General features: G+C 50.5%; 1 protein-coding gene across 1 annotated transcript in view; it reads left to right on the forward strand.

The window, feature by feature from the left end:
• CPNE9 (copine family member 9) overlaps positions 1-12,634 on the forward strand; it is a 94,645-nt gene that overhangs the window by 51,053 nt on the left and 30,958 nt on the right. The window contains exons 5-8 of the mRNA XM_048487304.1: positions 1,932-2,035; positions 3,539-3,578; positions 4,441-4,443; positions 6,291-6,367. Of these exons, the coding sequence (XP_048343261.1) occupies positions 1,932-2,035; positions 3,539-3,578; positions 4,441-4,443; positions 6,291-6,367 (224 nt within the window). The remainder of the gene's footprint in view (positions 1-1,931; positions 2,036-3,538; positions 3,579-4,440; positions 4,444-6,290; positions 6,368-12,634) is intronic.

Consider the following 12,634-nt stretch of genomic DNA (forward strand, 5'->3'; position numbering starts at 1 on the left):
GCGCTCACTTCCTTCCATGCCTTTCACGTGCATCCGTTGGGCAGACACATTTGCACATAAAGCTACACGTATACACGGATGTTCGTTTCATGCATCTGATGAAGTAACTCTGATTGACAACATGCCGATGTCGTAATAAGTGTTTCAACCTTTAAGGTGCCAGTGGACACCTGTTCTGTTTTATGGCAAGTGACTCGAACAGCTACCCCTCTAGAACAGCGATGGCGAACCTTTTTGAGACCGAGTGCCCAAATTGCAACCCAAAACCCACTTATTTATTGCAAAGTGCCAATGCGACAATTGAACCTGAATACTGAGGTTTTAGTTTAGAAAAAACGGTTGGCTCCGAGGCGCGTGTTACTCAGGAGTAAGCTTGGTGGTAGTCGGTGGCTTTGCTTTGAAGCAACCGTGCAACTCTTCGAACGGGTAAATCATGACCCTTGGAGGGTTTACTCAGAAGTAAGCCCCATTGCAAGCAACTGAGCTTACTCTCAGGTAATGGATCGCGCTTTAGTTCTTCCCATGAAAATCAGTGGGGTTTAACAGTGCTTTCCCCCCCCCCCCACATGACTCACTCTGTGTGCACGTGCCCACAGAAAGAGCTCTGAGTGCCACCTCTGGCACCCGTGCCATAGGTTCACCACCACTGCTCTAGAATGTGAGTTTGGTTAGGCTGAGCCAGAGTGACTGACTCAAGGTAAACCAGGGAGCTTTATGGCAGTGTGGGGACAGGAACCCAGATCTCCCATATCCTACTCCAGCCTTGATGACCGATTACCTACTGCAGGAGTTCCCCACACTTGCCCCGCTCTGGCACAAAAAGTCACGACAGAAGTGCTCTTGCTTTCCCAGTGGCAAGCGAGAAGCACAGACAGGGCAACAGGAAGCGCATCGAGACAAGAAATCTTGCCCCGACACACCTCCTCCCTTGGCGCTCCGCAAAGAGGAAGTGCATTTGGGACAAGATTAGTTGTTCCTCTCTTGGTATGCTGCAAAGAGGAAGTGCATTTGGGACAACATTAGTTGTTCCTCTCTTGGTGTGCCGCAAAGAGGAAGTGCATTTGGGACAAGATTAGTTGTTCCTCTCTTGGTATGCTGCAAAGAGGAAGTGCATTTGGGACAACATTAGTTGTTCCTCTCTTGGTGTGCCGCAAAGAGGAAGTGCATTTGGGACAAGATTAGTTGTTCCTCTCTTGGTATGCTGCAAAGAGGAAGTGCATTTGGGACAACATTAATTGTTCCTCTCTTGGTGTGCCGCAAAGAGGAAGTGCATTTGGAACAAGATTAGTTGTTCCTCTCTTGGTGTGCTGCAAAGAGGAAGTGCAGTGCTCTTCTGCTCCCAGTGCACGCCGGAGCGCTGGTGGATAATCGGCCAATGTTAGAGGGCCTCCTGTTTCTACACACACACACACACACACGCACGCACACACAAACACACAAACACACACACACACACACACACACACACACACACCATGAGTTCTATAGTTGCCCGTTGTACCCGAGAGATGCTCGAACACATGAGCTGCAACTGAGAGACTCGAGCTGTAACTTAATTCCCCGGTAAAGGGGGAGATGAGACGACCGCAGCAGCTAAATTGATTCTCAGTTCCAAAAGCAGCCCTTTGGCTGAGGGACCGCCGACAATTTGTGGCCTCATCCCACACTACTTAATCCTTGGCTCAGTGATGCGGGCCTCTGCCACACACCCACCCACACATACACAGAGCCCCTCTGCCAGAAGGAACTCATCATTTGCTGTCTGGTTCTCTTAATCCCAAACTGGGGATTAGATAGGGAGGAATGAAACCAGGCCATCCTCCTAGTCGTAGCCTTCACCCACCCCCCACCCCCCACCCCCTGCCAGCGATGGGAAGGGCCACAGGATATTGCTGCACCTCTCTTTACTCTTTCTGTTTTCTTCTGCCCAGTTTGGCCGCACGGAAGTGATTGACAACACCCTGAACCCAGACTTTGTCCGCAAGTTTATGCTCGACTATTACTTTGAGGAGAAGCAGAACCTGCGTTTTGACGTGTGAGTCATTTCCGGTCACCTGCTGCGCTTTCCGTTCTCTCTCCCCCCACCTCCCATCATCTGCTCTCCTTCATTATTCCCCCCCTCGTCTTAGCTCTTCCCTCCCTTTCAACATTGAAGGATTCAGTACCAGTTGCAAACTTGGGGGGAGGGAGTTTGACTCTAGTCTTAGGCAAGGTGCCTGCAATGATAGGCTGACCAGACGTCCTGCTTTTGGCGGGATAGTCCCACCTTTAAACAATTTGTCCTGCGTCCTGCGGGTTCTTCAAATTGTCCTGATTTTTAGGAGGCTGCCGCACTGCCTTCTGGGGCGCAAGGCAGTGCGGCAGCCTCCCACGCGCGCGGCTGCAGGAGCACGGCCTTCTGGGGCTTGCTGTTTGCTGCCCTGTGACAGGGTGGGAAACGGCAAGCCCCAGAAGGCAGTGCGCTCCTGCGGCTGCGCACGCATGCACGGCCGCCTACCCCCCCCCCCCGTCCTGGTTCACAAAAGTGACCATCTGGTCACCTTATGGGCGCCTAACCCGAATGGGCTCTCCCCCTTGCCTCTGTCCTCTCATTTGCCCTCTGGAACTGGTTGCTGCCAACAGAAAGAGCAAGTGGTTGGTTGGCTGATGCTCCTACACCCACCTCCCTGCCCTGTTCTTGGGTTGTCGACTTCTAGGCAAGACCCGGAGATCGCCTGGAATTGCAGTGGATCTCCATATGAGAGAGAGGAGTTCCCCTGGAGTAAGGGTCTGCGACCTGCGGCTCTCCAGATGTTCACGGACTACAATTCCCATCAGCCCCTGCCAGCATGGCCAATTGGAGGAAAAGAGACTCTGGAGGGTAGACTCTAGAGCACCAGATCTCTTCTAAACTCTCTTCTCAAACTCCGCCCTCCCGATGCCCTACCTCCTAATCTCCAGTAATTTCCTAACCTGGAGTTGGCAACCTTACTCTGTTCATCTGGTCAAAAAGCATCTGCAAAGAGGCGTAGCTCAGCCTGGAGGCTCCAGGGATCAGCCGCATGCCCCCTCCTGGAGGGTATGAGTCTTGGCGGGGAGCAGTGGTGGGATTCCAATGAGTTCACTACCAATTCACCTCCCAGGGGCTCCCCCCGCCACTCTCACCCCCCATCCACTTACCTGGCTGCTTTTTGATATTGGGCTAGGGGGAGGCTAGAGAAGGTGGCCTGCCGGAGTGGCCTTTCCTGGCTAGGGCAGGCCTCCCAGTGGCCCCCCATGGGGGCCACCAGGTTTCAGCCTTTAGCAACCGGTTCGCCCAAACCAGTGCAAAACAGCTGAATCTCACCACTGGCGAGGAGCCGATAATGCTGAGCCTGCCCTGACACCAGGCGCCCTCTCCAAACCATGCTTTAGGCCCGTGGTGGCGAACCTATGGCCAATTGGCCATGCTGGCAGGGGCTGATGGGAATCGTAGTCCATGAACATCTGGAGTGCCATAGGTTCACCACCACTGCTTTAGGCCAAGGTTGAGAATGCTAACCTCTCTGTGCTTTTCCAGTTACAACGTGGACTCCAAGACCTGCAACATCTCCAAGCATGTGAGTACGATGCCAACTTCTCTTCCCTCAGGGCAGATGAACAGGAGTCATGTGTATGCCAGCAAGTACCAACTTCTGAAAGTCTGCAAAAAAAACCCCGCATTCTGCTCTTTCCCTTGGAATTGCTATCATGGAAGCCCTAGTATAGCGTGTATGGCCACAGGAATAAGTCTTGCTTTGAGACTGGTGCCTGAAAAGCCGCACAATGTTGGTTTCCTTCCAGTACAAAGTCCTTCCAGTACAAAGTCAGAATCTGGGAGTGGCAAGTTTATAGTTTTGTCCTGCCAATTTGGCAGCAGTGGCGTAGGAGGTCAATAGCTCGTGTATCTAATCTGGAGGAACCGGGTTTGATTCCCAGCTCTGCCGCCTGAGCTATGGAGGCTTATCTGGGGAATTCAGATTAGCCTGTGCACTCCCACACAGGCCAGCTGGGTGACCTTGGGCTAGTCACAGCTTCTTGGAGCTCTCTCAGCCCCACCTACCTCACAGGGTGTTTGTTGTGAGGGGGGAAGGGCAAGGAGATTGTAAGCCCATTTGAGTCTCCTGCAGGAGAGAAAGGGGGGATATAAATCCGAACTCCTCTTCTTCTTCTTCTTTCTGTGGGGAGGAGGTAGTATTTGACAGAACCGAAACACCAAATGTCACTCTCTCTAGCAAACCGAGCCCCTCACCCGTTGTACGTGGGGTTGGCTCTGCTTTGTTCCTTTTCTAAATATACTTGGCTCCAGGTCTTTGGATCCCCAGTGGCCCGACAGTTACCAGTCATGGAGGAAATGCGGGTAGGGTTGCTTCTCAATTAGCTCAAGTAATTAATTGCTCCTAACTTTCTTTTCCATGCTGCCTTGCTCAACCTGGCCTGTAGAAGGTAAGAGACCTCCTGTGTTCTAAGGTGGCTGCACTGCCCTCTGGTGGTCAAGTGCAGTGGGGCTAGAACAGCGTGGGGACTGACCCGGATAGTTCAGTGGCCCTGGTTAGTCCTTGGATTGGAGCCCACCAAATAACGACACCTGTATTATATTGATCTGGACCCTTATAGTAATACCGATCTATCTGGGGTCGAACTCCCCCCACCCTTTTCTTCGCAACCACCAAAAATGATCAGGGTTGCTATGTAGAAGCAGGCAATTACGTACCGCCTCTGAATGTCTCTTGCCCGGAAAACTCGCCTTAAGTCAGCTGAAACTTGGTAGCGAAAGAGAAAGAGAGGCCGCTCTGTATGCCTGCACCCACATCACTATGGCTTTCAGTGTTCTTCCTGTTGCCGTTCCAAAAGCAGAGGTAGTTTCCCCCGCAAAAGGTTGAAAAAAACCTTCCAGTGGTGTTTAGGGGGCAAAGTGAGAGCCATGCAGAACTGACACGGGCACTGAAGGGGGTGAGACTCAGTGGCGTAGCGCCAACAGGGCTGGGTGGGGTGCAACGCCCTGGGTGGAGCTGCGGAAGGGGCGTGGAGGGAGCACGGCAGGACGTTCCGGGGGCATTCCAGGGTGGGGGCAGATGGAGCTGCAGCAGGGGTGCAGGGCGCGCGCATGCCCTGGGCACAGTTCCCCCTCACTCCGCCTCTGGCGAGGCTTGCAAAAACGCGCACCTTCCCATCCACACAGTGCACAAAAGTGCTTCGACTTTACTCTTTCCCAAAAGATTGTTATCAAACCAGGTTTGGAAAAGTTACAGGAAAACAGGGGGAACCGTGGAAAGAAGGTCATTAGAGGGCAACGCCATGTCTGGGTGTCCCCACTTTGCCCCAGAAACCTGCTTCGTTTTTGACACAGATCTTCAGCAAATCCCCCATTGTGAAAGCACAAGTTGTTTCTGAATGGGTTCAGAGCAGTCACCGATCCCATTGTCAGGGAACTGCCACCGAGGGCTTGATGCTCTCTTTCTGCAGCACCCACCCCACCCAGTTGCAGGTACAATGTCAGGTGTTACAGAACTTCTTTGGGAGCCCAGCCAAGCCAATGCAAGCCCACAGACCCCAGCTGTGCCCACGTTGGAGAGGAAAGTGGGCCATTAGAGGGCAATGTCAGAGGACCCTGATCAAGGGAAGTGGGGCATATACTGTGACCAGGATCCTCAACCAGAGGCATATTGGGGAAAATGATGCCCCCCCACGCCTGGCTGCCACCACCACCCCTGCTGCCGCCCCCCTTGCTCCCAGTTCTCAGCTGGCAGTCCCTTTTGCCCTCCCCTCTGGGGAGGCCAGAAGCGACTGCCATCCCTCGGCCTCCGAGAGCTGCTTTTATAAGCACTGAGGCTGGGGGGCAGGGCTCAGCGGGGCGGTGACGACAAGGGCGAGGTCGAGGGTGCCCAAAGACATCCTGCTGCTTTGCTGTTTTCCTAGTCATGTGGGGGGGCAACTTTGTGCTTCCCACGTGACCAGATTAGTGGCGCCCGGGGATAGAGGGTACCCCTTGTCCCTAGGCAAATACGCCACTGTCCTCGACCTTGCGGTTCTCATGCGTCACCCTTTTCCATGGCGGAAGCCAGTCTCCAATGCAGGGGCGACCCCGCCAGTGCTAGGAACTTCTGCCCACTGTAAACCAACACCTTTCACTGAATTAAAAAGTGTCAGAGGAGAGTTCTGCACATAGTGGAGGAAGACAAGGGCCAAGGGAAGCCAGGTTCAAGGTCCACACCTCACTGGGGGGCAGTGGCTCCCTTTCCATTCTCTAGTTGCTCTGTTTCCCAGTTCCACCCCCTTTCTCTTTTTGGCAGGACTTCCTAGGACAAGCCTACGTGGCACTGGGGGAGGTGATCGGCTCCTTAAGAGGGCGCCTGGAGCGGACACTCACGTAAGCACAAGATTTCTGGGGAATGTTGTTAAAGAGTTACCCCTACACTCAGAGCATGAGGTGCATTAGGCCAAGGCAGGTGAAACGGCGGGATCATCAACCGGGGGAAGGTTTTAGAGTGCAGAGATCAGACCCAGAAATAACGGTAATGCTGTCACTGTTCATATTGACTTGCTCATTCCCTGCTCCGGTTATAAGCCCCCTTTCCATCCCAAGGACGGGCAGCCTCCTTAGCGCTGCTAACACAGCACAGAGCTAGTGCCGCTGATCTAAATGGCAGGAGGCCAAGGACGGGTTCCCAACTCCAGGGCTGGCTCTCTGAGCCTTCTAGCAGCTTGCTGTGGGCCGCATAACAAGGGCAGCGATGCCAGTGTTGGGCAGAGGAATGAGCCACCGGTGTCCTCTGAGCAGGCAGGACGTGACAAAGGGAAAGGGGGAAAATGTATGGCTCCCAAAGAGATAAACTTGTGTTATGCCTATCTGGCCATTCACAACAGCCATCTTTGGTGATAATGCCGTTTTTCTGGTTGGAGTAAGTTAATCTTAACAACTGCAGTGATTGAGATATGTGCCGTCTGTACCTAAGTCCCAATAAGTCTGTCGATAAAAGAGTCTGTTGACAAACTCTAATTCAGCTACAGTAAATCTGTTAGTCTTGATAAGAAAGGAGAGCGGCCGGGTCACCCACTCAAGCGCATTGTGCTGTGAAGCTGTAATGCCTTGCCAATGAATTAATAAGTATTGTATGTTCAATGTTAAGGAAACTATAAGGAAAAGAAAAGGATATCCCAGGAAAGGAGGTTATTTGCTAGGAACTCATGTTGTGTTTTGCATTTGCTATCTGGGAGCCAGTGTGCATGTACAGAATTGTCCAGTAAGGGGAAAGGCTGTGTAGTACAGTGGAAAAACATCTGCTTGGCATTCAGAAAGTCTTGGGTTCAAATCTCAGCATCTCAGCTTAGGGAATCAGGTAGGAGGGATGGGAAAGATCTCTGCCTGAGACACTAGAGAGGGTTCCAAGCAGTGGTGGGATTCAAATAATTTAACAACTGAACGTATTGTCGAGGGCTTTCACGGCCGGAATCACTGGGGTGCTGTGTGGTTTCCAGGGTGTATGGCCGTGTTCTAGCAGCATTCTCTCCTCTGAAGATGCCAGCCACAGATGCAGGCGAAACGTCAGGAGAGAATGCTGCTAGAACATGGCCATACAGCCTGGAAACCACACAGCACCCCACTAACAACTGAATGTTTACAAGCACTATTTTAACAATTGGTTCTGCCGAAGTGGTGCGAACCGGCTGAATCCCACCACTGGTTCCAAGCATAGTAAACAGCACTGACCTTTGGTCTCTTCTTGGGAGCTTGGTGCACAGGGACGTAGCTGCCCCAACGACACCCTGGGCAAACACAATGGCTCACCCCAGCCCTGGGCGCCATCTAAGTAGGTCACATGAGGGGGCATTGCTGGGCTGCCTCCCTCCCTTGCAGCTGCCCCCTGCCACATGGAGTTCGGGGGCAGGGGTATAGTTGAACACTGAACCGGGCAGCATTTATCCAGGCTCTCTCCCCCCATGGATCTCCCCCATTATTGGCCATTTTGTCTCTTGTGGCTTCTTGGAATAGAGCCAACTCAATATTCCAGAGTTCGAAAAAAAAGGGGGGGGGGGATTAAGTAAGGCCTTTCCTGTTGCTTGGAACAAAAGCTTCCGTTTGCTAATTCATAACTTAATAGGAAACTTCTCCGAGATCCTCGGAAGGGCACCTTCACTTTGCTTTGAAACATGTAATTTAGAAAAAAAACGAGCCAGGTAATTGATTAATCAGATCAAAGCTACCCAGTTAATTGATTAAAATATTCAATTGCTTAGCAGTCCTAATAAAGAGTGGAAGCCAGGCCCCTGCAGTGAAATGGCAGGGAAGTGTACAGAAGGAGGCGGGAGTCTCCGTACGGCAAGCTTGTCTGGAGCTGTGCTGGTTGTCCGTCCTCACGTGGGGATTGGCTGCAGCGTTTGGGACTCTTTAGTTGGGAGAGGAGACGTCTGAGGGGGGATATGATTGAAGTCTATAAAATTATGCATGGGGTAGAAAATGTTGACAGGGAGACATTTTTCTCTCTTTCTCACAATACTAGAACCTGGGGGCATCCATTGAAAATGCTGGGGGGAAGAATTAGGACTAATAAAAGGAAACACTTCTTCATGCAACGTGTGATTGGTGTTTGGAATATGCTGCCACAGGAGGTGGTGATGGCCACCAACCTGAGCTTTAAAAGGGGCTTGGACAGATTTATGGAGGAGAAGTCCATTTATGGCTACCAATCTTGATCCTCTTTGATCTGAGATTGCAAATGCCTTAGCAGACCAGGTGCTCGGGAGCAGCAGCAGCAGAAGGCCATTGCTTTTACATTAAGGTGACCAGATGGTCACCTTTGTGAAACGGGACGGGCGGCCACGCACACACGGGCGGGGGAGGCTGCCGCACTGCCTTGCGCCCCAGAAGGCAGTGCGGCAGCCTTCCACAATCGGGACACTGGAAATAACCCGCAGGACGCAGGACAAATTGTTTGAAGGCGGGACTGTCCCGCCAAAAGCGGGACGTCTGTTCAGCCTATTTTACATCCTGCCTGTGAGCTCCCAAAGGCACCTGGTGGGCCACTGCGAGTAGCAGAGTGCTGGACTAGATGGACTCTGGTCGGATCCAGCAGGCTCGTTCTTATGTTCTTATGGCATTGCTGCTTGGCCTGTGCCGCCTCTCCCTCCCTCTGCAGCCTTCTTTGACCCTTGGGATTGTGCCCCCCTGTGGCCATAAAAACAGGGCAGCCAGGAGTGGGGGAAATCAGCAATAATTGCCCCCCTCGTCTTCCATGAGAGGAAGTAACTAATGCAAACAGAAAGGGAGTTTAGGGTCCAAACCAGGGCCGGGGGAAGGGGGGCAGGCCAATTTGGAGGGTTGGGCATGGAGTGTATCATTTGAATCCTGCCCCTGAAGGGACTTCTTGTCTTGGCACACCTGTTTTTGAGTGATTGTTCCTTTGGCACTCGGGCTCTACTGAAGCCTCCTTGGTGTTTGACAGGAAGCAAACGACTTGGGACTCGTCCGTCTCTTTCCACCTCTAATGATTCCTGACAGAAAATGCCTCTCACGAATGAACCATAAAACTGATAGTATGCCACTGCACTGGAATTGGGATGTTTCCCATTGTACAAAAAAATACATTTGGGGCAAGGGGGTGGGTGGGTTCGCCCCCAAGGCATCCAGGTAGATTATTCTTCTGTTTTGCTCCGATTCCTGCCCTGCGTCATGTAGGCAAAGCTGTTTGACAGGCAGCTCCTGTTTTCCACCGAGCTTGGCCATTAGGGACATGATCAGTGCTGTATGTCAACCTTTTCTTAGCTGTCTGTTTCCATATGTCGGAACCGTCCCAGAACAGCCTGTTTATGTAGAGCCGTGCATCCTGGGCGTCATGTGGCCCAAGTCATGTGGTTCTGGTGGAATGGAAAGGATACATTTGGTGACCCTTTCAGTGCACGTTCTTAAGTGAAGAAAAAATCAACCGGCCGCAATTGCTGCTAAAAAGCCCTTGCTTGTGATGTGCGGGGTGTGTGTGTGTCATATTCTGTTCCCCTCCCTGTATTTACTTGTTAGTATACTTTGTCTCTTTACCCATTGGCTGGGCTACTCCTAAAGTCTCCCCCTTTACAAAGCCCACCTTGCTTTCCACAATTGGGCATATATTATTTATGTCATCTTATGTCATCTTCAGAGATTTTGGTTGCTATTATCAACTAAGAAGAGTTTGGATTTATATCCCCCCTTTCTCTCCTGCAGGAGACTCAAAGGGGCTGACAATCTCCTTTCCCTTCCCCCCTCACAACAAACACCCTGTGAGGTGGGTGGGGCTGAGAGAGCTCCGAAGAACTGTGACTAGCCCAAGGTCACCCAGCTGGCGTGTGTGGGAGTGTACAGGCCAATCTGAATTCCTCAGATAAGCCTCCACAACTCAAGTGGCAGAGCTGGGAATCAAACCCGGTTCCTCCAGATCAGAGTGCACCTGCTCTTAGCCACTGCGCCACTAAGCCTTTATTCCACCCTTATCAAACGTTTTCTGAGCTTCTGCTAACTTCTTATCTCTAATGAGGGGCCCTGTTTTCCCAAACCTTCTGAAAAGCTCAGTGGCAGGCTGCCCCATGCGTTTCGTTTCTTCCAACTAAAGTAAGTTTCTGAAGCGCTTGGTGCCCTGTGAATTATTCTCAGATAACTTGTATAATTAAATACAATGGCTTAAAACCTTATCAGCTAGCTAGCATATCCATATCAGCAGCCACACCATCACAAGCAAGGCACTGTTTCATAGTGGTTAGAGTACTGGACTTAGATCTGGTTCACACATGCTGGAGACAGAGATGGGCAGAATGGCTTGCAGATGAAGGGACACATTTTGGAACGTCCTCCACCACGTTAAAAACTCCCTGTGAATAAAAAACCAGCACCACACATAATGGAAGGGAGTAGGACAGAAGTCAGCAACCTTATGGGAGCAACCTTAGGGAGCAGCAGTGGCGTAGGAGGTTAAGAGCTTGTGTATCTAATCTGGAGGAACCGGGTTTGATTCCCAGCTCTGCCGCCTGAGCTGTGGAGGCTTATCTGGGGAATTCAGATTAGTCTGTACACTCCCACACACGCCAGCTGGGTGACCTTGGGCTAGTCACAGTTCTTCTGAGCGCTCTCAGCCCCACCTACCTCACAAGGTGTTTGTTGTGAGGGGGGAAGGGCAATGAGATTGTAAGCCCCTTTGAGTCTCCTGCAGGAGAGAAAGGGGGAATATAAATCCAAACTCTTCTCTTTTTATGGCTTTGATGAGAGCACTATGTCAAGATTCAGAGGAAAGAACTGACCAAGAAACAGTATGAAAAAAAACTCATTGGCACAGTTAAAAACATGCAAAAATGTTAATGATAACTGACAAACTGCTTAATAATCCGTAAACTTTCTTTAGTCCAAATGTAACCTCAGCTTGTGAGTTCTGTGGGGCAGTACTTGGAATGAGTTGCAACAACAATTTTTAAACAACAAAATGGTTTACTTTTCTTTACAATTAACACTTTTAAAACATCAACATTTAACGTTACAATTCAAGGTCCTGTTCAGGTTGCATTTCAAGTCCTTCTATTTACAGTCTACTGATACTACCAAGTCCATTTCTTCTTGCAAGTGGGTTGGCTCCTGAAGACTCCAAGGGCTTGATGAACAGGTTGCAACATGATGAAGGTCTCCAGGAGAACTCTCACCCATTACAACCACAAAAGAAACCCTGAAACAATAAACTCCAACATTTACAACACAGCAAAAACAAACAACTACCTTCCCAGTAGTTCCCTACAATATTTCAATTACCTTAACAAGGTGTTAAGGGCTTATAGAAATCAAGGTCCGAGTCTGGTAGCCTTGTCTTCTGCAAAGAGCTCTTGCAGCCTTTCTGCTGCTCTGAGTCTCCACCCCCTTACTGGGTCAACCCATTCTGGGCCAACCCATTCTGGGCATGGGGGTTACACAAACACTGGCTATTGTGAATTTTTTTATTCGGAAGCAGCACTCAATAAGTAAGAAATAGAGATAAGAGCACACTCTGCAGTTTTTGGGCACAATGGCACAATTCTGTGCATGGTTTGCACCTGAATTACTGACAACTGATCCTCTGTGTCATTTCCCTTCTAGGAAAGCATCTTCAAGAAGCCTGTTAGTCCCAGAAAGAACTTTGCCTGCCATTTGCTTTGGGCAAAGGTTGTTCTAGCATCCTGCCTACCCCTTTGATATATCAGAACTCAGGACCTGTGTCCAACATGGCCCAAGGTGGGACAGTTATCAAGTCCCAGGGCTTATGATGAGGCATGCTACACCTGCCCTTCTCCCACTTGCTTGTGAGTCAGTGGGAAACTACAGGCATACATATAACTCTAATAATCTAGTAATCTTAAAATTATAACACTAATATCATTCAGAGAGAACGTTACACAGTTTTAAAATTCGTTACCTCCTAACCTTTAGTTATTAGGATAAATTATTGGGAGCTAGGGTCTGTACTACTGTTTGTACTTGCTGTTAAGTTGGATCCTAGTGCGTAATTACGCATCATTTCATGTTACGTTTTGCTCCAGTTCTGTTTTTCAGACTACTGGTTGGTTCTGCAACCCAAATCCTATTTCAGTGTTTACTTGTTGTTTGTATTGACTCCCCCTGTGTCGTCTGCCTTGAGTCCCAGTGAGAACG

Source organism: Sphaerodactylus townsendi, linkage group LG03, assembly GCF_021028975.2.
Source record: "Sphaerodactylus townsendi isolate TG3544 linkage group LG03, MPM_Stown_v2.3, whole genome shotgun sequence".
Classification (NCBI taxonomy): domain Eukaryota; kingdom Metazoa; phylum Chordata; class Lepidosauria; order Squamata; family Sphaerodactylidae; genus Sphaerodactylus; species Sphaerodactylus townsendi.